Below are 26,579 nucleotides of genomic sequence, written 5' to 3'. Positions count from 1 at the left end.
CTGAGTTGATGTTACACTGAGTGTTGAATAGGAACAGATTCTGTATCAGCTACAGTAGCATGTTGTCCTCCATCACATGTTCCTATCCAAGTACACCTTTTTTGCCCCTATTTAAGTATTATTTAACTGTTTGGCTATGTCACTGAGCAGCTGAAAAGCTTTCTGACTCTACCAACTACTCATTCTGTACATTATGACATTATTCTCTACAGTCTAAAAACCTGTCTTGTATTATTCAGAGTTGCATGGGAGCTGCTGTAAAACTTGGCATTTTGCAAAACAAGGATTTTTGAAGCCAGTGAAGCCCACATGTGAAAATAGAAGGAAAAGTACTTGCAGTTATAATGCACTAGTCAAGTTGATTTACTTGATGCTGTGCATCTTGCTGTGTTGTCTTTTGCCTTTCTCTCTTCCAGGATCTTTCATCTTGCCATCTTGTTTCTTGTCCTAAAGTTCAGTGTATGTTGCTCTAGTAAAGTAGTTCAGGACAGGAATAAAGTATGACACTACATGAAAGTAAAAGATGTAGTTGTACTGGCTGGTGAGACCATGCTGTTAGATTGGGTGAAACATTGTACTTCTCCATTGTCCTCCTGAATAAATAGCTTAGGAATTTGAAGGTCATTGAGATTTCCATATATCACTCTGTGTGCATAATAAAAATATTCCCTATATCTCTAGCTATGCCTTGGGCTTTAGTTCTACCTCTGGTTTTATTTACCCTTGAAAACAGATAAACCTTCAGCTGGAGGTTAGGGCTCTCTTGTGGTTCAGGACTGATACTCCCCAGCTGAGTGCTACTGCTGAGACTCCCTGCTCTCTTGCTTCCCCCTCCTCCTGCCAGTGTCTGGAGAGGAGAATTGAAGGCACCAAAAGTAAAGATCCAGGCTGAGATAAGAGCAATTTACTGGAAACAGGAGTGAGTAAAGAAAGCAAACAGTAACAGCTACAGTACCAATAACAAAGTGTACAAGACAGGCAAAACAATTCACATGTGATTGACGTGGTGTTACCCAGCTGCTCCCTGCTTACCCGACTGCAGGGAACCCCTTCTCCCTGAAGAGAGCCCCTTTTCCTGCCCATGAGGTGGTACAGAATAACCACTGGGTCCTGGACATGTTCCCCTTGGCTACTGCAAAAATTAACCCTGCCCTGACCAGAACCAGGACCAGTTCTAATACAGTCCTGCCATCTTTCTTCTCTGCAGTCATGCATGTTTGGGTTCCCAAGGGGTGGATTTAGCAGCAATGTACCCCTGGACACTAATTCTGCTTCTCCTCCTTTCTCATACATGTAATAGAAAGGTTGGGAATGTTATGAGGGTTTTCCTGTTATGTTTTGCTCTTGAGATGTTGAGCTGCAACTTTTATAGTGAACATCATGCTAAAGGATGCAGAAGTTCTTTTAGTATTATATGAAGATTATTAACATTTTCAGAAAGGTTTTCTTTGTAGCATGTGAGCTGCATGAGCATGTTACAGGAGTGCTTTGGAAGCACTTTGTAAAATAAATATTTGCAATACTGCCAGCACATTTCTAGTGCTTCAGTGTCTCATAAATAAAACAAAGTAATCTTGCTTTGGAAAACTAGTGGTTATAGAGTATGAGAAGAGACTCTTGGCATGAAATCCTATTTAAAAGTGATTGTGGACTATGGAAGACAATAGTGTCAAACATAAAAAGTGTGTAGTCACATGAAGTACAGAAAGGTTAGTCAATGCCGTTTACTCCTTGTATAGTACAAAGAAAATCTTTTGAGTGGTACTGGAATAATTTTTTGCCTGTTGACCATCTGTTGGAAGCCCTTCACAGGCAAATTACTGTGTAAGATTAACTTAAACCAGGTGTGTGCTGGCCTCTGGCACTGCTGGTGGTTCCCACATCTGGCACTGAGAACAGGTCTTGGGATGGACTTATGTGTATGACCCCAAAGGATTCAAAAGATTTAGAAGTTCTTGGTTTTGTTGCCTCTTAGGAACTAACCACATTTAAGGATGTGTGGGTGGAAGAAGGGCTGGTTCTTAAGCTGGTGGGCCCTTGGATGTCAGTAACCAGATAGTAGCCCTTGGCTGTTGAATCCCTAATTAGAAGTAACCTTGTGCAATTAATTACTTCAGTATCTCAATTAAGAGGGTAGAAGTCTGTGGAAGAAAACTTTCTGCTGCAAAGTAAATAAGTGAACTTCAAAGGAAAGGATGTAAAAGGGAATGAAAGAAAGCCTGTGATACCACTGTGTACTTTCTTTGGCTTTGTAATTTGATTGTATGTCCTGATAACGGTTTCTTTTACTGCAGATATGTTCAAAAGTTCTGTTTCTGTATGCTAGAATATACTACTCTGCAGTGTAGTTCCTCTCTTCAGTTATTAGCAACTAGTTAAACCTCTAATTCTATTCTCACAAGTGTTGGCTTTCAGTATGCTCTTTTTCTTCCTAGCATTTAAATAAGATTCACTACTCTGTTTTTTCCTAACACTGTGTTAGGCCTGATTAGTTCATGGCTTTTCTGCAAATGCACCTTGGTTAGTCTTGGTATTTCCCTTGCTATTTCTGTTTTTTGCTATTTTAAATGTCTAAAGAGTCTATTTCTTTGGTTCTGTTGTAATGCTCTTAATAAACTACCTTGTTTGGCTTTTAGGTCTTTGGTGGTAACTGTTATTGCCATGTTTTACATAATCCAACAAGAGCGTGGGGGAAAAAAAGCAGTTTCTTCAAGGTTGACTGTTTGCTTTGAAGGATTAATAGATTTTCTCTATAGTTTAAGCAAATGTAGTCTGAAGTTAACTGTTTTGATATCATATTAACAGTGAAAACATTCATCTTCTCTGTGTGTACAATAAACTCTATGGTGATGGAGCAGTTGTTGTACAAACATGATGTAATGATATTTTTTCCAAAGAGGCACACTTTGGCTATGCCTAAAAGTATATGAGAAGGCTGTATACTAGGAAGATCTTGCTATGCCAGCACTTTTTATATGTCTTTGGACTGTCTTTTAGAGTTAAGAGGGGAGGGGGAACAAAAAGGAGAAGGGGGGGGAAAAAAAGGTGATTCTTATGTCATAGAGTGAAATCTATTTCCAGAATGTATGTGTCTTGAAATTTCTTTAGAGATTTTTGAGTACAGTGCTCCAGGTAACTTGTATAAACTATAGTGCTATTTGACAGTAAAGATTTTGAATGCTGATTTTTATTTTTCAAATTTTTGCATAGGTCTGTAACCAGTGATGAAGGATCCGTGAATGCATTCACAGGAAGGGGGTCACCTGGTAGGGGTCAAAAGACTAAAGTCTGTACCACACCTTCATCTGGTCATGCTGCATCTGTGAAGGATTCAAGCAGCAGATTGCCTGTTACAGACCCCACTCGGCCTGGTGCCACCACCAAAATCACCACCACCTCCACCTACATATCTGCCTCTACACTTAAAGTTAACAAGAAAACCAAAGGTCTCATTGATGGCCTTACTAAGTTCTTTACACCATCACCTGATGGTCGCAGATCACGAGGTGAAATAATAGACTTTTCAAAGCACTATCGTCCAAGGAAAAAGGTCTCTCAGAAACAGTCATGCACTTCTCTTGTGTTGGCTACAGGTACCACACAAAAGCTAAAACCTCCACCTTCTTCACTTCTACCCCCAGTCCCCATCTCTGGTCAGAGCCCCAGTTCTCAAAAATCCAGCACTTTGACTTCTTTTAACTCTCCCCAAAGTTCTTCCAGTCAGTCAAGCATACCCTCCTTTAGTAGCCTTCCTAGCAGCAGTCAGCTAAAGGGACTCTTTGATGGACTCTCTCATATCTATACCACTCATGAACGGTCTCGAAAAAAGAGTCACCCAAGCTATGCACCCCTCAAGCACTTGTGTAGTAAACCAGAATTACCTTCCACATCAACATCTAAAAGTCATTTCTGTGGAAAGAAAGAGGTTAGGAGTAGGTTTGTGTCTCATGCCTGTGCCTCTGGATGGGGTGTGTCTAGAGGACATGCTTTTAAAGCAATTTCTCACCTCAGGAGAACAGCTTTCTTTAAAAAGCACAGGATTCTAGGCAGATTAAAGTATAAAATGACCCCTCAGATGGGGACCCCCTCACCAGGGAAGGGGAGCTTGACAGACGGAAGGATTAAACCTGATCAGGATGATGGTAAGCAAAGGTCGAAGCGCCAACCAAACCTGCGTCCCGTCCAAAACCAAAACTCTTATCACATAGGTCTTAGCTATTTCTCTTGTTCTTACTTCACTTTCATACAAAAACAACAAAACTTTGACCTTTTATCTAATGCTGACTAAATCTCCAAAACATTTTTTGGTTGTTTTTTTTTTTTTTCCCTGACTAATACCACACCACTTTTTTTATTTTTTGCATCTGTAGTGACACTAGGAGCCCCAAATGCCTTCATAATGTTGCTTCTGGCTGTGTAGTAGCGCATGAGTAGCCACTTGTCATGCCACCTCCTTGTTCTCCCCCTGCCCTTCCTGTGGCAGTAGTGCTGTCATCATGGTTGTGTGCTGTCAGTGCTTATAACAGTGGGCATTTCAATTCATTCCCCTCTGCTCCATTGCTTTTTCATCAACAGTTCCATTGTGCTACAGTCTCCAATACACTTGATCTCTACTGCTGTGAACTACCTTTTTATTACTTTTATTTGAGAAAAAAAACCTTTTAATTTATAATGTTTCAATGCAGACTTAGTTTAGCATTAGTCTTCAAGTTTTAAGGGCCACTTTTTTTCTCTTGTGTATATTTTTTACCTTCCAGAGTATACTGGAATTTATCAGGTGGCGTAGTTCTAGCAATCAAATATGCTCCATTTCATGAAGTTCAAAACTAGTTTTGTTGAACTGGACTATAAAGGCTTATACAGACAGACAAGCAAGTACCAAAAAATACCTTGTGCAGCAGCAAACTACAAAAGAAGGGGGGGGTGAAGGGTTCACTTCTGTTACTTAGTAATCCCAAATTTGGTTAAAATGGGGAGTTCTTAACAGCCATAGTTGCAATCCTGTTTAGTAGTATCACTGTGCTAGTGCACATATAACCTTCATGTCTGTGAATAAACTTTTTGCTGGTTTTAAATAACAGATACTGAAATCAAACTAAGCATCAAACAAGAAAATACGGATGTATTTCTGTTGGGAAGCAAGGACACTGTTACACAGGAGGATTTGGAAGTGTTTAAGCAGGCCCGAGAACTTTCCCTGGAGGTAAGAATCATGTTGCCAAAATATAGTTATTTCTGTAAATATAAACTGTAAATAAAAAGTTTCTTCATCTTCATTTCTAATATATTCCTTTTAATCTAATGCATCATGCTTGCTGTGAATTCTGTTTGGGAGACACTGTATATGCAGATAGAAGACAAGGCATTGTGCTGGAATGGATCACATGATAAGTGACACTTAAGAGAGATTTTGAAAGATAGACTTGAGCATTTTGGAAACAGGACTACAGGATCAAACATAGAATTGAAAAGTAGCTGATGTCCTGGTCAGGACTGAGAGGATATTGGTCAGTAATGATTTTCCTCTGCAAATGAAGCAGATATTCTGAAAAGCTAAGTCAGTCCCAGAAAATACTGCTTGGCAGAAAGCCAGGTTCAGTGAGTCCATAAATTCATTTTACTTGATTAGTCACCACACTTTGAGTTTAAATACTGTAGACTTTATCTAGCAGTGATAATATTTGAGCTGAATCAGACTAGTGAACCAGACTTCTACTTTTCTGTGTCTGTGAAATGAACAACCAGTGTCTGTGAGAACCCAGGTCAGAAGGTGGGTGAATGTAATGTTTCAATTGTTGCTTTCTTAAAATGACTTCATAAATGGCTGTGTGTTGTACTTTTTTCAGTAATACAAGTCAGGTTTTTTTTTCAGGTTTAGTGTACAAGAACTGACATTAAGCAGTGACTTTTTTGCAGTCTTCTTTCACAGCATGTTAACCAACAAATTCAAATTGAGTTTAAAGATTCAGTTTCATTATTAGCTTGTACTTCTGCTTCCTCATGGAAACAGTTCCCACTACTTGCTTTCTTTATCTTTCATATGCAGTCCCTGAAAATGTTAGGTGGTAAAGTTTCTAAAAGTTGACATAGAAATTGCTTGGTTTCCCCCACCTTTTTTACTACTCTATATTTTGCCATCCCTCAAGAGCCTAGCAGTCATTTTCTGATCAGCTTAAATGCAGTGTTATAGCTGAAATCAAAGTGTTAGCATATTCGTGGCTATTTGAGGTAAATTCTTGAAGGGTTGTGCTGATACCTCTTCTCTTATTCTTTTGAGAAAAGGACAGCTTTAAGTTTGCACCAGAATTATAGGGATGTCATCACACTAGGGGCTGTGAGAGAATAGGATTTGAGGCTGTTGTGCCTCTTCTTTGGCTGGGCTTTTGCTGTTTCTATTTTCTGTTTGAAAACTCTGTCCTCTGTCAGGGTTTAAAGAGCTTTAAGCAACTGATTTGGATATTTCAGGTTTCTCATGCTTTCAGTGGGTGAAATTGCTTATATAAAGCTGAAATTTCTTCTACTTTTCTATAACTAATACTTTTTTTTTAATTGCACCTGACAGAAAATTGGGTGTAAAAACACTGGTGAAACAAGTGGGCGATACCCTTCAGTGATTGAGTTTGGAAAATATGAGATCCAGACCTGGTACTCTTCACCTTACCCACAGGAATATGCAAGGTAGCAAGTTGTCAAGATTGCCATACGTGGATGCTTTTGTAATTATAACTGAGAACAGGGATTTGTCATTCTTTTTTTGCTAGTTCTAAATCAAAGATGCAATAAAAAGTAGTTTTCCTAGTCCTGTAGAAATGTCAATATGTAGCGTGTATCTGTGTGGTTTTGTTCAAGGTTTATTTTTGTGGTTTTGTTTTGTTGGTTTTGTTTTCACTTATTTGTTTGGGGTTTTTTTTGTTTGTTGTTGTTTGTTTGTTTTTTCTTACACCATTGCAATGAGGTATGTCTGACTTTTGGCACTTTAAACAAATTGCTTTTGGTTGTGGTCCAGTGTTTGTTAGCCTCCTTTTTTCTAAGGACCGGGGGAGATGTCATGCAAAATAAATGAAGTAAAAGTGGGCAAGTTATGGTAACAACATTCCATTTCTGACCATCTTTGCAAGGGTGTACCTTGGAGTCAGGCAGAGAGCCTGAACTAGTACATGTGCTCAGCAGATCTCTGCAGAGTTTTTTGTGTGCTGAAAATCAATGTTTTATTAATCTGTTGTCTCTGTGGCACACTGGAAGATATTCAGAACTGTATGATGTTGATCAAGCTCTACTACTATAGCATGCAATGTGATCTGTTCCACAAGGCTGTTGCATAGTGGTACTCTAAACTGCCTTTTGTTTGTGTGGTGGGAATGAGGGATATGTCATGTATCCATCATATATAAATCAAGGGCTAAACAAGTGTGGAGAGCGTTTCCATTTCCTATTATAAACACAGTTTTTGTAGTGTTCATTTTTTATTTCTGTTTTGGTTTTTTTCCTTCAATTTATTGTGAAAAGGTGAGTTACCTATTCCATCAAGTAAATGAATCTTAGAAGCATAATGATGGCTAATTATTGGTATGAGGCTAGAGTGGGATGACACTGTAGGAGGCACTGTGGCTCTCAGTTGAGTGCAGTGGGATTACATTATTGAACAAATGGTTCAAACTACTTTTTATGTTGTTGATGAACTTCCTTAGGATAGTGGAACAGTGCAAACCACGGCTGTAATGCCAGCATGTGCTATTAACTTCAGAGCAGATAAAGATTGTCCTCTGCTCTAAAACTTTGCAGACTAATTAATTTCTAGAACAATCTTCCACTGATTCAGTAATTTAAAAATGAAGGTAAGTAGCCATAAAAATTACCAAAGGGAGTGGTTTATGATGGTATGTAGAACACAGGGCATGTGGGTTACTTGCATGTAGTCTCAACTGGGTCCTCCCTGGAGAACTGCACTTGTCTGTGTTGCCTGTGCTGTGGAGATGGTGGAGAGGAGATGTTTTGCATTTATGTGAACTCTTTGGGTTGGCTTCTGTAGTAAAGTGATAGTTTAGGTGGAGGTGAGGGGGTGAAATCCTACCAGTTTGGTGTCTTGCCCAAGTATTTGGCAGACAGTGGGAAGAAAAGTCATCTCCGAGCCTTCCCCAGAAGCAAAATAAGGAAAATTGAAGGGAAGGAGATCCCCTGTATCCTGATTTGGGCTTCCTTTATATTTATTAGAAACAGGAAAGATGACATTTGAAGTATTAATCCAGTGTGCTTACTTTGATTGAGACCACCTGAAAAGCTAGGGTGGGAAGGGGCAAGTAACTGAGATCTGCCAGAGGCTGAACCACAAACTGACCACAGCACAACTCTGTGGAATTAGGTTCACTGTGGTTGATTGATTGATTGAAGCTGATTGTTTCTGATGAGTAGTGTGTGAATGTTTAATCATTCACTCTAATGTTCTATATACTTATTTAGTTATGCTTTAGCAGCATTTATGTATGATACCTTATATTTGAATGGAAAGGGTTTTCATTTGTGGTGACTTTGTTTATGTAATGTAACAAACTTTTTGTATAAAATATCTTCTTAATTTTCCTACAGATTACCAAAGCTTTACCTGTGTGAATTCTGTCTTAAATACATGAAAAGTAAAAACATTTTGTTGAGGCACTCAGAGAAATGTGGCTGGTTTCATCCTCCAGCCAATGAAATCTACAGAAGAAATGACCTTTCAGTATTTGAGGTAGGTGTATCAAAAGTATCAACTTTTGGAAAATAACCAGTTTGTAGATGTTACAGACTAGCTGTAGAACTAGTGAGAACTTGAACATCCTTAAGTACTTCCTTGGAGATTGTTTTTATACTGCAAAACCAAGTTGAGATTCTGCCGATACTGCAAAAACAAATCCATCTTCCCAAGTCTGTTCTACTCTGCCATGTTCTTTCATGATTTGTTCTTTACTTGTACTTCATGCCTTAGCCAAGCTCTTTAAGATACTTGACTGGCATGAATCTTAGGTCTTCCTTTGCAGTTCTCATCTTGGATTGGTTTGCCTTTCCCTTCTCAGCAAAAGTACCCCTTGACACCCCTTCATTTCTGGCTGCTTGAGAGTCTTGGGTGTAGGGAGAAGTCTTATCATAATGTAGGTGCTCCCAAAGCATAAAACCAAGTAAAGCAGCTTCTTGTGTGTTCTGAAATCACAAATGTAGCTCCTGAGTGCTTCTGCCTTCATTTTGGATGTTTGAGAAGCTTGCCCTGAGATACAAAAAAATCCTACAACTTCAACTTTGGATTTATTCATCTATGTTTTATTAATCTATGTTTTTCTTTTGGGAGATGACTTATTTTGAATGTGAGGTTTTATGTATATCCTGGACAAGAGAATTCTGTGTTTCTAATAGCAGACCTGCAGTTAAAACTATGCCCTAATTTTCCAGTTTCTCAAGCATTATTACAGGCAGTAATAACACAGAAGACTGGTGGTTATAGGACTTCTTTTCTCCACAGTATTATTGAGATGCATGTATTGATAACTTCTCTTTAATTGCAGATGTCATATCCTTTTTCAAACTTGTATTTTCAAATTGTATTTTCTTTGTCATTGCCATTATCTGTTCAAATAACAGTAGATGCACTCTGGAAGTCTTTTTTTAAGTTAGAACAAGATCTTTGTATTTGGTTCATTTGGTTATGCTTGTGCTATTAAAAAAATAAGTATTTGCATCAAGATTGTGTCCTTCCTGACTTGAGCCGTTTTTATAAATATTGAAGAACTGCCAGCAAAAGACTTAGGTTGTAAATAGACTTGCCTCTTTTCCTATCAAGAATGAAATTGCCCTGGACTGTTTAAATTAACTTGATTTTCTCTGTTAGCAGGTGTTAAGAACTGTGGAGCATACAATAGGCAAATTGTGCTTTCTCATTTATTTCTATTAACTACTGCTAATACGTAAATGAAAAATTCTTAAGAAAATAAAGTGCAGAGAAATACTGAGAAAGGGATGGGAAGGTGGGGGATTGCTGCAAGAAACACATGGAAAACAAAGTATTGTGAAAGCAATGTCCCAACTCTTTCTCCACTGCTTTTGTTCCCTTTGTCCATTTTGGGTGATTCAGTAAGCACTTGTGTTAACCCTTCTGAAATAAATGTAGTTGGTTCGGGTCCTTTTATTTCAAAGGTTAATGTCAGTTGTCACTGACTGCTGTAGAAACTTAGTCATCAGTTGATGTCCTTCTTCATAGATCCTTTCAAGAATTCTGTGCAACCATTTTCTTTTAGGCAGAATGAAGAGTTTGTGGTTTCCTTCATGCTTTGTGTTCTTGAGAGGAATGGAAATAAGTTTGGCATTTTGTGATTTATGTACCTCTGCCCAGAGGATGACTTTGACAGATTTGAGAGCAGACTTTGACATAGCTTACTATTATGCTGTAGCCAAGCAACTTTTGACAGATGCTTCCTTTTGAGCTTGCTGTTCCTCTTCTTTCCCTGCTTCTCACATTTAAAACTGACGAGCAAGCTGTGTTTGCCTGAAATTTAAGAAGTTTTTTACATTTCTGTACAAATGTTCTGACTAAAAAAGACAGCTCAAAATTTGCATTTTCAGGCTTAGCCAGTGGTGATTTCTGCTTACTTAGTGTTCACATTTAATTTGCACACTTGCTAATAAGTGTGAAAAGTAATAGAAAGCACCTGGACAATGGAGTGTGCTGTGAGAGAGTTTGATGTATTCAATAGACTCTTAAGAGCTGTATACAAGTTTATCCTGATGCCTTAAGGAGCAGTAGTTATTCATTGAATGTTTTTTCTTCAATCCACTTAATGGAGCTATACTACTGATGTTCCCTTAAATCCCTAAATAGATCCAAAAGGATGGGTTTTGCTTAGATTTGTAACTAGGATTCTTACTCAAAACAAATTAGAATAGAAGATGGCTTCATTTTCTGCACAGTTCCTGTCATTTGTCTCTCTCTGAATGAAATACAGCTACTGTCATTATCAAAAACATCAGTACAGGCAAACCTTTCTATTAAGATTATTTCAAAAATGTGTTGCCTTTGACTGAGCCTTTCAGGAAGTACCTAATTGATCTAGGAAATCTGCATTTGTGTCTGGCTTTTCTGTAGCTGTCTGAATCACAGCTTGACTCTTTTCACTCATAATATACCTAGACTAATTGTAGTATTTAGCTAGGAAATTTACCTCTCTCGCTCAATAGCGTTTTAGCCTGGCATGGAAATTTTGTCTTGTCTAATTTATCCAAAACATTGATGTGATTGATATGTAATTTGCTACTCATTTATTGGCCTTACATCTTAAGGATTCAACATAATACACTTCTTTGTGTGGGATTTTTTTAAAAGTTGCTGTACTCCACTGCCTTCTAGCAAACCAAAATTTAAGGCAGTTTTAACTAGTGCATTTTTGTTATTGGCCAGTCATACCCAGTCATACTCATTTTCATTCCAGGAATAAAATGAAAGAGGTAAGTTGGTCTTGAGCAGCTAAAAGGTGAAGTTACTTTATTTAATAAATCCACATACTCAGAGGTTACTTAAAAATGGAAAGTAATTAGCACCTACTGGAGGATTCTTCTTTAAGAAGAAACTGGGGCATTTCTCTTTTGAACCTTGATGTGTTTTGTTTGTTTGTTTCTTGTAACACCACACTGTTCATGTTTCCTTCTCGGATACAACTGATTGAATAATTGTTTTGTCCTAACTTGTTGGTGCCATGGAAATAACTACATCTGTCTTGCTTTTCTAGGTTGATGGAAATGTGAGCAAAATTTATTGTCAGAATCTTTGTTTGTTAGCTAAGCTCTTTCTGGACCACAAAACGTTGTATTATGATGTTGAACCATTCCTCTTCTATGTACTTACAAAAAATGATGAGAAAGGCTGCCATTTAGTTGGATATTTCTCTAAGGTAAAAATTTTAAAAGTGGGTTTGTTTAATATTTGTAATATCCTGCTCTCCTTAATACTTCTCCCAAAAGCAAAGAAAAATCAGAAGTTGGAAAAAACCCCATAAGCTTGAAAGCCTCTCTGTAGATCTCGAATATTATGTGCATTGTCTCAAATATATTGTACTTTCTTGCCTCTGACTGATGCAAATTCAGAATTTGTTCAGCCACGTGGATGGGGGTAGGCTTTTTCTTGTTCGGGAATTTTGTTTCCAGAATTTGTTGTGGTTTCAGTTGAATATTTAAATCTTTTTCCTTCCCCAACATTTTTGCATTAGTATGCCAAATCTAACTTGTAAAAGTTGCAGGTATTTGGAATGTTGATGTGTTTTCATGGCTTGACTGCTGGCAGTTCCAGCTGGCTATTTAGATGTAAATGGGCAGTGCTGTTGCTCTCTTGTGTGCAGTCTGATCTAATCCAGTTACTTGCTGCTCCCATGTAAAAATGCATTGCCTGACTTCGTGGTGCCTGCCTTGTTTAGAGTGGATGTCTCAGTTGTAGTACTGATTTTCAAGTAATAGATGGCTGCTATTGACAAAAATAATACTTAAGTGAACTATCTTGACAAAGATGACCAAGGAAAATGGAGAACTTTAGTTAGATGTGCCTGCAATGGGAAAAGCTTCCATTATTGTTCATAATTTGCCCCTAAGGGCTCTTTTGAATAGGTACAGTTACTCAGAAACTCACTACTTCCTGATCCTAGTATTACTACCTCCTATTGACTATATATTTTCTGTCTTGAATAAGTGATTTGTGGGAGAAAACATGTCAGAGTATCTGGATATTATGAAGTAATCTCTTGGATGTCTGGCCACATCCTTCTGAGAGGTGGGCTTTGCTGGAATTTAAGTGATACATGTAGGCACAATTTACACTGCCTTTAATGTCACTCAGAACTTCCTGTGGCAGACATGTCAACTTTTATTTAGCCAGATATTTTCTCCATGTACTTAAGGTGTTGCACCTTAAGGTGAGTCTCTTGATTTTTTGGTTCCTTATCATAGAATGGTTCATGTTAGAAAATACCTTTGAGATCATTGAGTCCAACTGAGTCAACTGTTACCCCAGCACTGCCATGGTTGCTACTAAACAGTGTTCCCAGGTGCCACATTTGCAAGTACTTTGAACATTTCCAGAGATGGCAATTCTACCACTTCCATGAGCAGCCTGTTCCAATGCTTTGTTACCCTCTCAGTGAAGCAAGTTTTCCTAACATGCAATCTGAACTTCCCTTGATGCAACTTGAGGCCATTTCCTCTCAACCCGTCACTGCTTACTGGGGATAAGAGAAAAGCCCAAGTAGAACATACCCACAGCCTTTCCCTCCTCCTCCTCCAAGTGGGTCACCCTGTCATGGAAGGAGATCAGGTTAGTCAGGCAGCACCTGCCTCTCAAGCTGGTTGGACCTGATTCCCTGGTTGTCCTGCATGGGCCACATGATGGCAGTCAAAATCATCTGCTCTGTGACCTTCCCCTGGCCCAAGAGGTCAGGCTGACAGACCTGCAGTTCCCCAAATCCTCTTTCTGCCACTTTTTATTTGGTTTACAGTTGCTAACCTCCAGTCAACTGGGACCTTTATGGTTAACCAGAACTGCTGGTAAATGGTGGACAGTGTCTCCCTGAGCTCTTCCAACAGTTCACTTGGGCTCTGTGGACTTGTAGATATTTTAAGTGGCATGACAGGTCACTCTAGCATTTTCTTGTGGATCACAGGGGCTCCCTGTTTCTGTCTTCCTGCTCAGGGAGCTGGGTACCCTGGTCTTGCTGTTAAGGACTCAGGCAAAGAAGGTATGAAGTACCTCAGCCTTTTCCTCATGGTTGTGGTTTAAGCCCAGCTGGAAATTGAACCCCATGCAGCCACTCCCCACTCCCTCCAGTGATAGAGAGAGGCGAAATGCAGAGGTTATGGGTTGGAATAACAATTTACTGGAAATAGCTATTAGATAAGAAATTGACCAGTAGCAGCAACAATACTAATAAATTGTATAAAAGAGGGTGATTACATGCAAAATGCTCAATGCATCAGAGGTGACCTACTGCTCCCCCCACATTTCCCTCCCCCTCCCCCCCAAGCCAGAGACAGTGAAAAAAAAATGGTGGACAACCCTGAAGGGTATGTTTGATATTTCTTTCATAAAATTAGACATTAACATGGAATTATTTGACTTTGGTACTGAACCCATGCATCTGTTCACCTTATTGGGATATTTTACAAGGACAGTAGCAGGTGCAGGCAATTGCCCACTTCAGCAGTGCTTTGACATACTTGATCTGTTTCTCCTTCCCACAGGAAAAGCTTTGCCAGCAGAAGTACAATGTCTCCTGCATAATGATCATGCCCCAATACCAAAGGCAAGGATTTGGAAGGTTTCTCATTGATTTCAGTAAGTGAAGTGTTTTATTTACACTTGTGATCCAAGGAGCTGATGGCTGTTATATGAAAGTGTAACATATGAAACTTTATTTAACTCACTCTGTTGTTTTTATCAATAGATAATGGGATTTCTGTTTATATTTACATAGGATTGAAAAGCTCCCTGAAGTGAAAAACTTAGTGCTGCTCTGTTATTGTACTCGAGGAAATTGAGAATGGATCTCTCGGCAGTAATATTAGCTCACAAAGCTATTACCCTGAATGAATTGTCTAAATTACTTTCCATTTTGCTTTGCTCATTAGTATAAGAAGAGGCAATTATTTGTGATTATAGCTAAGAAGGTGTTAGTCGGAGGCATTCTCTCCATTTTAATATTTTTAGCTTGGATCTCTTTTTAGCCAAAAAAAAAAAAAAAGCTTTAATTGAAGAATTGCCCCATGGAAGAAAAGTATTTTGGTTTTTATGTTCATCACTTTCTTAGTGCAAATTGTTACCAGAAAGGGTGTAGGTGTTAGTGGCTGTACACGTACTTGCTGCTTTATTTTGCTGAGCTGTCTGACCTGTTAGAAGGCTTCAGGCACACTGGTTTAAATATAGACTTGTTATTCCCCAAATCTTTTTGTACAAGGGAACTCCAAACAAAATTATCTAAGGAAACTTCTCAGTTGAGTGTCCTCATTACTCCTGAATCCATCTTTCTACTGTAATTTAGAGGGAGGATGATAAGCAGTTAGTGTATGTTGTATGTGGTTGCTTTTCACTATTATGTTTTATAAGACACCGTAGAATTACATGAGGGTAGAGATAGTTCTGATAATAGGATTCCTGCCCTGAAGGTGTATGCAAGAACATTAAAATGCAAATAATAATACATTGTAATGTAACAGCAGGACAAAGACAATAATTTGTAACTGTAGAGTTTTCAAGTTCTGTTCTTGCAGTGTTGTACCCAGCATGACTGTGCTACAGTGTATAAAGATACTTAGTATGTCCCATCATTGCATGGCTTCATAAACAGCCTTCACTATACCCCTGTGAGTTAGGTAAAAATGGTTCTGGACCACTTAATCCACCACTGAAATGTAGCTGTCACTGGACTGGAACACAGCAGCTGTTCCATTGTGTGCCTTCTGCAACCTTTTAGCAAAGGCTGTGAGAAGTGCCATGTATTTCTTGATCTGTGGAGACAACTTTAAGCTTACTTAGGTAGAAATTTGCCCTGTTTTAAGATTAGAATCCTTTCTTTTTTGCAAAGGAGATGAGGAGCTCTTAAGTGGGCACTGGTAAGTACTTCCTGGCTTTTCCTTTGTTTCTTACTCTGTGGTATCACTCTCTCCCTCTCGGGGAAAAAAAAAAAAGCACTCTCAACAAATGTTATTCTGGTTGAATTTGCAATGGTTATAAAACTGATGGCACAGCCATGAAACCTGTCAATTCCACAGAAGGTCAGGGTATGAGTATGCTGTGTCTCTCTGGATATGTGCTCTGCCACTGTGCCTTGTGCTTCTCAGCCTGGGAAAATCAACAGGATCTTCTGGCCTTCTTGTCCTGTTGGAAAAATCTGGAAGTACATGGGGTTGTTTGAATCATTAGGTTTTATGTCATAACTTGCTTGGAGCTTCTCTGGTGCTATTCTTAGACCCTCCTCTTTGCAGACACATTCAGATAACAGGTGAGGGCTGCAGCTGTACAAACTGGGCACAGCCCAGAGACACCTTTGGCTTCTGCTGTGGCTACCAGACCGCCACTTCAGTAGCACACAGGCAGTCCTTCAGTACTTCCCCTTTGTTTTCTGGACAGAAGTTCCCTTAACCACCTGGCAATCAGACTGTTTGATTTGCCAACAGAATGAGGAACCAAGAGATGACTGACAAAGTCTGGCTCTGTACTGTGAGTAAGGTGCAAACTACCTAAAAGGCAGTGAGGGAACTGCTTGTGGCTGGTTTTCCCCAGATGTAGAAGGGAAGGGAAAACTTTCAAGGCTAATTTTCCTACAATGTATTTGTATCTTTTTTCAGGAGGGAGGCTGAATGCCATGAAATGGGGCATAGCTTCATTTGAATCAGTGACCCCAAAACCTTTTTTACAGGAAAACCCTTCCAAATGAATTATTTACTCTTTTTCTTGTAATTTGATGTGTTTCTGCCTTTGGACTAACTCCCATCTTCTTTGTGCTTTACTCTTCCTGTTCACTTGTGGTCTCCTGAGTATAAATTGCTCTAACTGGTCTGAGAAGATATGATATAAACCCCCCCAGTTATTATTCTAAACTTGAACCGACCAAGTTTATCATAGTTTAAAGCATTCTTTGCCAGTGACATTATCTAGACTGTCATGTTCTCATAAAGTCATAGCAAGATAAATTTTATGCTCTGAATGTTAAGTCTTCATTTGTTATGTGGGTAATGCTTGTAAACTGCTCTATTTTGAAATCTGTGAAGCAGTCACTGGTACTTGTCTTTTTTTATAACAGTAACCAGAACAGTATTTAGACTATAATAATAAAAACGTAACTGAGCAAGTAATTTTCACAAAATGATGGTTGCAAACCACAGAAGGGAAGACTTTAAAAACTGTGAGCAGTTGACTGCTCACATTATTTTGTATATATCCAGACACTTGATAGGCTGGAAAGAACACAGCCTTTAAGCCTCTACACAACTTCTGCTTTGTCAGCAGTCTGCTGAAAATGTAGTTTGTGGTAAAAATTTGCTTCTTTTTGGTAAGTGAAATGCATTTGTTTGTTTAGATTGTGATGCATTCTTTTGTCTTGAGCTAATTTAATTTTCACAGATGAGTCTTATATGGTCATGCTGTAACTAGCAAGGGAAAATAAATTCTTTCATTTTGCTAAAGGAAAAATACGTATTTGTCTTCTGACCACTGATTTTTAGTTTTTCACCTTAACATTTTCTTAACTAGATTTAAACTTACCTGTATTTCATATCCAAACTGGTAATAGCAGTATTTCTTACACTGTAGACACCAATATAAAGGTCTGTTGGTCTCTCTTCAGGAATCTATAATCTCACCTATGGGAAAGAGCAGTTTTTAAAAGAGGAAATTAACTCTTGTGAGAAGCAGGCATGCTGTAAAATGCCTGAGGTTGCTATTCTGAGTGGCTTCAGCACTAATTTAATTTCTAGTTTTCTACATATCATTCATCATTTAAATAGAAATGTTGCTAAAATTAAAAAATGTTCTCTGTAACGGTGTTTTTAAAGCCTGGTAAGAATTTTTTTTATTATTATAAATTGTGGGAAAGTTAGAGATTTTGACTGCGATAGGAACTTGTTGGGCTGTTTAGAAATTAAGAAAAGTTTAGTTATAAGTATTTTATCAAATGGTTAAACTATTGATTTGTAAAATTGAAGACTTGATACTGCTTTGTTTTGTTGAATTCACTCTAAGACAATCATTTTAACCTGTTCTGTTTTCTTGAAGCATGTTATACTGAAGACAAAATAGTTTACATGAAGTCTGCACTACATTTGTTTACACTAAGTATGCTTTATTAAATACTATTTTGTAGCAGTTGGTTGATTTTTTTACATAGGCATAGGGAATCTGATTTTCACTTGGAGTGTAGCAAACATGAAAAGCATTTCCTGAAAATGAATAAAGGTCTTAATTTGCTTGTTACATTTATACCTTCCTGCCTTTTATAGGACTGAAAGCTCCTGCCAAACTTTTTGGGTCTGGGCTGTTTGTTTTGTTTTCATTTCTTTGTTGTTCTTGTATTCTGTGGGATTTACAGGATTGTGATTACAGGGTTTTGTCTGAGGGAGAATAATTGACTTCTGCATCCATCTTTTATATTTGCTCTAAGTCAAGTTTTTGGGCAAGTAGGCTCCAGCTGAAGTTGCTCCAGAAATCAAGCAGAAAGAGGCTTTTATTGCCTAAGAGCCCATTGTGGGTTTGTTTCAGTCCCTTGCAGTGATGCACAGCTATGGTTCCTGTCCCAAGGATTGCTTTCCTGTGCTTGCATTTGGGTGAGCCTTTGGCTGGCCCTGTCAGCTCAGCCTGTATTGCTGCTCTGCTAGGGACAGTGCAAGCATTGAAGCCACAGTGTTGGAGCTTCTCTCTCTGCAGATCCATTTATTTTATAAACTTTAGCAGCTTCTCTATGCAAGACATTTTTCTTTGCTTTCCTGATTGGAGCTCTTGCAAAGCCTGCAATCTTCATATGCTTTCTATTTCTATTCATTAGACTGCAGTGCCAGAACATACTAGTATTTCTTTATTTGGCATATCTAACACAGAGTTCATTATTACTAGAATGAAATACAGCAGTATTTCATATTTGTTTTCTGTAAGTTTAAAGTTGTCTTTTGATTCATCCTTCTTCACAAAGCTCATCTTGTCACAGTCACATTTCTGCATACTGGATTGCAAATTCCATGCTGGAGGCCTAGCCAGCAGCTGGAAGAAAAGAAATGCATGTGACTGTTAGGATAAACCTTTCCAACTGTGCTGGCTAGGATGTTGACAGTTCATTTGCATTACAGAAACAACTGGGCCTAATGCTGAGGAGCAAAGTCCTTGGTAGTCTTTTGTTACTTATCTTGAGGCTGTTTCTGGTCCAACTGATTGTAGCAGTTTCTTCTTCCCCTTCAGAATTCCTTGGTTTTATTTGGTTTATCTGTTCATTGTGAAATTATTCTTCTTGCTCAAGAGATGAAACATATTGAAGGATGCTGGGATTCTGTTTGAGCTAAATGCATTCTTTGTTTTGGGGGTTTTTTTTTGGTTCATTTGTCTGTGTGGGAAAGTCAGTGCTAACTTTTTAAACTTTGCTATCACTTATTGCATGCAACTTGAAAAGGCTGGATTTTTTTTTTCCTTAGCTTGACTTAACCCCTGACTCACCTTTAGGATTTAGCATGTGTAGCTCAGACATTTTTGGGGCAAAACCATAATAGGGAAAGGCAATTCAAGTCTGACAGTGGAAGAAACAAATAGAATTTATATTACCTGAGAAATTCTATTGTGGTGTAGGAAAATCGGCTCTGTTAAGTGTCCTTGTTTGCTCACTTCCCCAAATCTGGTATGTTTCCTGGTCAAGTGTTGGGTTTTGTTTATTGTTCTGTTCAAACAGGTGAGTAAATCTTCAAGTCCTGATGTGCAGAAGCAGCAGGGCAGCAGCAGTAATAGCACTGCAACAGGCTAAGATATAGCACAGGGAAGGCAAGTTTCCAAAGGATAAGAGGAACAAAAAAAATTGCTCTACAAGTAAGGGAAAGCTGTTAAGGAAAAATTATTTCTTTCCTCCTAAATGAGTAAGTTCTTCATCAGTAAGTATCAGAGGCAGTGATAAAGGAGGTCAGTACCATTAGTGATGTTTTATAATTGGTAACCACTCTTTTGCTTGGTTAGTGGCAACATTTATTAGCCTACATTGCTTCTTAATAGTGTTTATTTGTGGTTCAAGCTTTGAAGAAGTTGACTGAAGATCTGGAACTAAAGACTGTTTCTTTGCTCTCAGTTCTAATCCTGTCCTCTTGACTACAAATAGCTACAATCTCATGTTCACATTAACCACTGAGGGGCTTTTGAGCACAAAAGCCCAGAAATATTCTGGGCTGAAAGTGTGTGGGGAGTTAGTACAGATGTCCTCAAAAGTGTTTGTTATACATGATCCTGTGTGCACTTTCCTTGAGAAGTGAGGGATGGTGATGAGGCACTGAATGGGCAAAAAAAAGATGCATAGCTTTGTAAAGTGCATTCTTGAATTCCTTCCAGTCTGCACTTGTTTCAGAAGATCTGCATCTCTCTATGGAAATGTAGAAGATGTTCAGTGCTTAGTGCCCAGCCATGCAGAAGTGGTAAGCCTTGTGCATTGAGCCCAGAGAGCTGCTGTAGGCAGAGAAGCTTTCTGTCCCACAAATGTCTACAGGTAACATAAACCTCTAGTGATGAGAATGGGGACAGTGTGTTTATTTCTTACACCCAGCAGTTCTGAGATACTTTTGAAACAAGCTGAAAAAACTGCATTCCATGGAACCTAGGTTAGTCTTCAGGCACAGCTTAAGGAGACTGAAAAGGATAAGATTTTCTTCTGGTGGTTAGTGCAGTTTTGTTCTTCCATCAAATTTGTTAAAGAGCTGGTGTAGCCTGTAAAATCAATGTTTCTGTCAAAGGAAAAGATTTGGCTTTCTGCTAAGCTTGAAGATGAGCATACAGCTCAAAAGTAAACCCCTTATTTTTTAATATGCTCAATTCAAACAGCATTTACACTTCTAGGATCAGCTAGTTATTTCCAACTTCCTTCTGGCTCCTGTAATTGAAAAGCTCTGTCTTCTGATACAGACAAAAGGTTATTTTTGATTAAAAGCAACAATTCCTTTTAGACAATTTTGGACTTAGTTTTCTCACTCTTATGCATTACTATGTCTTGGGTTTTTGCAGTATCTTCAGAAGGAGTCAGTCTGGGTTTCCATGTCTAGTTGGACAATAATCTCTTCTAGTTTCATCTTTCAAAGTGGCTTTGTGGTGTTTTAATGTATCAAGAAGGTTTGAAAATGTTGCTGTGCCAAAAGATCTATTTTATAACTCACTTATCTGTGGTTCTCCCTGTAGTGTTTCCAGGCTTTCTGCTTTAACAGCAAATTAGGCTATTCCTTTGTGGAAACCTGAAAAGCAGTGGTTTTTGGTGAAGCACCATGTTTGTGCAGCCATGCAAATAAATCTAATAGAGCAAAACTTAAAACCAGTAATGGACTAACATGCAGCCTCGCATTCAGGGCAACATATTGCTGGTAAGATAGTAGCATTTGGGAAAATGTCTACCCTGTTTACAAGATGAATAACTTTTTAAATACAATAAACATGTTGATAATAAGTGGTGGAATAGACTAAAAATGCTGCCTCAGGTTTTTACAGGGCCTCTGAAAAACTAGTATATCAGTAAAGGAAGAGCCTCAGAAAAGGTGAAAGGCTTTCTTGATTGAAGTGCTTTCATTTTTTGGGAGGAAGTTGGAATGAGGTAAATGAGCAAAAGCCATTACAGTACAGAAACGGTCTGATTTCTTCTTTAAAGCATACTTGAAAATGGAAACATTGGCAAACTATTAACAGAAAAGTGCTGTGAGGGCAAAAGAGGGTAGTAGTAATGAAAATTTGTTTTTCTTCTTCATTATGATGAATTCACACAGTTTGTGTTGTGTACCCTTACTTGCTGGTAAGTACCTGTGTAGACTTCTCTTAAAGTAACGTGTTAAAGAGGATTTTAAACTATTCAGATGGAAACAAGACATAGATCCTGAACTGAGAAAACTTAAATTCTTCTAATAATTAATGAATTGACTTCTGGAAAACAAAGCAATTTAAAAAAAAATGTAAAGGTGGATGATATAATGAAACAAATGTGTTAGGAGAGACCAGAGGAAGTGTGTTCACATGCGGCATTTAGGTTCTGGTATGCTTCTGGAAGTGCTGAGAGCCACTGTCTGATACCTGCCTGCAGTTTAGAGCTAGGCCTGAGCTGCAGGAGGCTGTAAGTAGTTGGATCCACTTGTGTAGTATGTGTTTGTATAACAGTGATAGTCTTAATCTCTTTATGAGAAATCATTTGTTGGCCAGAAAGTAACATTTTGGTAAATGTTACTTTCTGGTAAAAGTTACTTTTTGCTAAATGCTTTAAGACAATCATATGGATTTTTTTTAATGTCTAACTACTTTAATCAAAAATTAATAGGAAATAGAAATAGCATTTTAAAAGTTAGGTTGTCTGTGAAATTATTAACACATTCAGTAAACAGCTCTTGCACTGTTATTTTCCAAAATCTGATGTTAAGATGTTCTACAGTTTGCCCTAACAAATACTGAAATATAACAGAAATACAGTCTAGGAAGAAACACACTTTTTAAGAGTTGTTCACAGTCACGCTTTGCTGTGGTCTGTAAACAGAATTGAGGTGTAGATGAAGTGGGACCGTGGGGTTTTTTTTTTAAGATAAAATTTGCTTTAATTAAGAGTACTTCCTTTCTCACATTACAATCCTGAAAGTACTCTTTTGTTACTGCTGGGGCTGTGGCAAACAATGGAAAGTGAAAATGCAAGAGCAAAGGTGGAGAGGAACAGTGTTTTTTTAAATTGACTTTATTGGAAAGGTGTATTCTCAAACTACACTTATGAAGATTCAAGGATCTGTGTAAAATAGGCCTCTTTAGTTTGTCAAATGTGGTGCCCAGCTGAATCATTCTATGCTGTGGGGTTTTCTGTGCCTGACTGAGTGACTTGTGTACCCCAGTACAGAACACTGTGTCAGTCTCCTCATTGTTTTGGGTGATGTTCACAGATGCACTGTGTCCAGATGAAAGGTTGAGTTGCCTTCTTCTTCTTCTTCTTTTTCCCCTTCTTCTTCTTTTTTTTTTTTTTTCTTTAGGAATGAATTTCAAGTGTCTGTGGTAGCTGTAAATCTGTGAGGGAGCCTGACTGCTGCTGCTTATTTTCTGTTCTTTTCTTGATGATTGATTATGTTGCTGACCCCAAGGCTTGAGTTTGGCCTCTCCCAAATAACTAATAAGGAGCATTCTATCAAGCTGAGATTTAGATGAGGGGGGAATGAAGATGGATTTTGAATCAAGCTTAGTTGACTTAAGATTATTCCAAGAAAATCATCCTCTTTGGATTTCTTGGCATCACTTTTATATAGCTTTAAGACACTGTACATTTATCAGAATGGCAAAAGAAAGCAGACGTATCACTTCAGATACAGAAGCTAAGGCTAAGTCTGTTTTAACTGAGGAGGATCTTTATTCCGGATACCATGGAAAACAGTGAAAAGGCAAGGCTAAACATGGTTAAGAATGACAGTAAGTATTTTTTAAACAAAGCTGTATTTAGAGGGCATTAGTGAACATGGAAAGCCATCTGCTGAAGTTAAATCTGCCTGGGGACATTGAGGGAAACAAGAAAAATCTATAGATGCATTGATGATAGGAGGAAGAATAGGGAAAAGTGAGCCCTGTCTGGAAGGAAATGGGGGACCTGGTTACTCAGTATATGAAGAAGGCTGAGGTACTCCATGGCTTTCTTGCCTTGGTCTTCAGCAGTGATTGCTCCAAACCCATGGCCCAGGCAGTAGAAGGCAAAGGCCTGTCATGCTGTTGTTGAGGCACAGAGAGAGCCTTGTGGCTTCCTTAATGGAGGCCTTGTTTCCAGTGCCAGCATTTTTATCAGTCAGTTCTATCTTCTTTTAAAGAAATTTTATTTTTCCCTTGTTTACTGCTGTTTTGAGTCACAGTAGATATTTAGCAGATTACTGTATCTTGGGCTTAGCTTTTTGAAGTGTGCTGTAATGGGTACATTTGTGTTTGATGCTTGGTAGGTAATGTGCCCTTTCTTATGCAATTTCTGTATATGTGACTAACCAGCTATTACCACCAAATTTAATAATAATCTTCTTCACCTGTTAGGGTTGTTTTCTTCTAAGTCTTATTTGGTTAATTCCCTGTTATACAGCATGCTTTAGCAAATGAACAGCAGTGACAATTTGCTGCTCCTGTCAGACAAATACAGCTTGCATCTTTTGTATCTTATGTGTGTCATGACCACTGACCTGAGCAAACACAGCACTTGCAGTGATTTCTTAGATGTGTCTTTTTGGCTTCTCAGTATTCAGCTCCCTGTTTCACTTTTGTTCATGTTGTTTAGTACTGCTAGGCTGTCATTTGTAGGTATGAATAAAATAATGATAGGAAAAGCTCTTGGGCTCTGGAACTTTATCTACTCTAAAACCATCCCTGATACAGTTTTCGTCCAGGGCATCTGTCACTTTCCAAGTGTGATAACAATCTTCCTGAGCCATGAGGCTGGGAGGATTATGTTAACAGCCAGGTTAACACCCCAGCTGAGAGTCAGAGCTTAATGGTATGGATGCCATCTGTCTGTTCTGCTTGGCCTCAGTGCCATATAAAGATTCTGAGAATATTCAGTGTACTCGTTATAGTAGGCAAAACCTCCTGGTCCATCTTCCTGTCTTGTCAGTTTGGTCTTGTAGAGTACATAGAGCCTGTAAGGCAAGCAGGTAATGCCTAATGTGCACAGCAGATATATTTACAACCCAGTATTCATGTGCTGTCAGCATTAAACACCAGAAGGTAAAGGCAGTTCCTGAAGGGAGTTCATTCAGCAGTTACAGTTGTATAAACAATTTACTTCTCAGTGTCATTTATTGAATAGTTTTTTAAAATGTAAATTTAAATAACTTAAGATATTGCTTATAGAACCAAGAACAATACAGAGTTGTTAATGATCTTCTAAGCCACTTAACCTACTGACAAATTTATTCATTCAATTGGTATTCAAGACTGATGCCCTCTGCACATACAAGTCTTGCTTTTAAGGGTACTTCAGTTCTCTTTCTCTTGCTTATGCTTTCATTCTGCTCATAAGTAGTCCACTTCATACACAGAACCTCCACTTAAGGGGGTTACTGGCAACTGGCACAGGTAAAATAAGTGTTAGCAAATTAATTCACTCAAAGGGTGCCTTTTGTAGGTCTGACTGTAATGCAGTCATCTTTACCTTTCCTTTTATTCATGAAGGGCATTTGTTTAGCCCTAACCTCTTCTGTGAAGCTTTCTATAAAGGAGCGAAAGGTTTTTGGGCCTCCTGTGTTGGGTTTACTTGAGGATGTAGAGAGGAATGAGAGCTGGCATTATTTCTTGTAACAATAATGAGAGAATCTTTGGCTTACTCTGTTCATCACGAAGAAAGCTTTCCTTTACTCTGACAAAGAAAAGAGAATGTAGCAGGTTGTTCAGAGATCTGAGCATGTCAAGTTACAGCTAGTCTTTTTTTTTTAAATAATGTTTGTGTGGATCTTGGGATTGGGGTCGTTTGAAGCTGATTCAAAAGGGCTTTCAAAGAGGATACTAACACCTATTTAAGGTCCTCTATCTTTGACCTTCTTCCCACTGACATAGATAAGAACAGTTCAGAGGCACACAGAATAGTTATGGAAAAAATAGTAACATGAATTACAGTTTTAGGAATTGTAAGTCTTAATAAGCTCACACTTTCACCTCACCTATTTCTGCCTTGCACTCATGGTCATACCTCTGAACTTGCAGCGTTGAGCTGACCTGTCTGTATTGAACTGTCCTGTCTGAATACTCAGCTGTTTTGATATTTACCCTTTTGAACCTGTGTCTTCTCAACTTGTTCATATAATATCAAAACAGAGGATGCGATGTTTTGTATGACAAAAAATGTTAGCTCTTAGGATAACTTGAAATGTTGGTTTGCGGTAAATGTTCAGCTACTGGTGTATTATTAAAACAGTTGCTAGTACTTGCTGTTCGTTCAGATCTTTGACTTGATACAGAACATTACATGAAAGCTCACAAGTTCTTCCCTATCATACTAAAGGATTTATTTTACTTGGTTTTGTTTCAAACAAAACAAACTTTAATGGAAAAGTACTTGATTCCATCTGCCTGAGTCTGGTAATTAATTTGTGGGGGATGGCCTTTAAAGAGATGGAGAGGAACTCCAAACATAGAAGGGTAACAGTTTACAGGTTGCTTCTTTTGTTCTGGATGGCTTCTCAGGAGTATGTTTTCTTCTGACACCTATATTAACAAAACAAATAGGAGCTGAATAGTGCTGATTATGTAAGGGTTAGATTCTGAGCACAAGATATTGCATAGGACCTTCCACAAAACATTGATTTGGGCGTAGGTGTCTCTGAGAAACAGATTTTTAAGCTGTTTCCAGCTCCCAGCAGTAGCTGAATTTTGCTGTGACACTCCTGTCTGCTCGTGGTTTTCGGCTGTGTATTGGCATCTTTCAGGGGTGTGTCTGGAAGCCTTTCATAAGTACCTTGATTATGTTTTCTGTAGAAGAATTACTTCAGTGATGTTGAGTTCCCTTTGCTCTGTGTGGAATTGTATGTAAATGTTGGTATGTGTGATCCTGATGTGCATACATAAATATGAACCTGAGATTGACAGGTTTAAGTTAGACAGTGCTTGGCAAAAAGTTGGTATCCTTATAAATCAGACTCAAGTCCAGAATGTTAGTGCTACTTAGCTACATGGTGTTACTTTATTTTGCAGATTTAGTGTGGATGTAGTTCTTAAAAGATGTCTGCTGTGAAGGCTACATTCAGTCTAAAACTGTGGAGAGATCAGTCCACTGAAATCTGTTCTTGTGATCCAAAAAACCTGCTTTTATTTGACTCCATTTGCATGACATTAGTGCACAGTTCTTACCCCTTTGCTTTCCAGCAGCTCTTGCCAAGTG

At 38.4% G+C, this 26,579-nt stretch overlaps 1 protein-coding gene across 7 annotated transcripts in view; it reads left to right on the top strand.

Annotated features, from left to right (window-relative positions):
* The window catches only part of KAT6B (lysine acetyltransferase 6B), a 103,632-nt gene that overhangs the window by 56,907 nt on the left and 20,146 nt on the right, over positions 1-26,579 (top strand). For 4 of the 7 annotated variants that reach the window (XM_071438854.1, XM_071438853.1, XM_071438852.1 and 1 more), the window contains 6 exons: positions 3,211-4,142; positions 5,082-5,203; positions 6,563-6,678; positions 8,584-8,725; positions 11,748-11,909; positions 14,242-14,335. In XM_071438854.1, coding sequence (XP_071294955.1) covers positions 3,211-4,142; positions 5,082-5,203; positions 6,563-6,678; positions 8,584-8,725; positions 11,748-11,909; positions 14,242-14,335 — 1,568 coding nt within the window. The remainder of the gene's footprint in view (positions 1-3,210; positions 4,143-5,081; positions 5,204-6,562; positions 6,679-8,583; positions 8,726-11,747; positions 11,910-14,241; positions 14,336-26,579) is intronic. The other 3 variants (XM_071438856.1, XM_071438857.1, XM_071438855.1) reach the window with 2 other exon arrangements.

This window comes from Agelaius tricolor, unplaced genomic scaffold (assembly GCF_023055355.1).
Source record: "Agelaius tricolor isolate 1412-34295 unplaced genomic scaffold, bAgeTri1.0.p SCAF_13, whole genome shotgun sequence".
Lineage (NCBI taxonomy): Eukaryota > Metazoa > Chordata > Aves > Passeriformes > Icteridae > Agelaius > Agelaius tricolor.
Note: the sequence above shows the minus strand (reverse complement) of the source record. Positions and strands in the feature narration are given on the sequence as shown.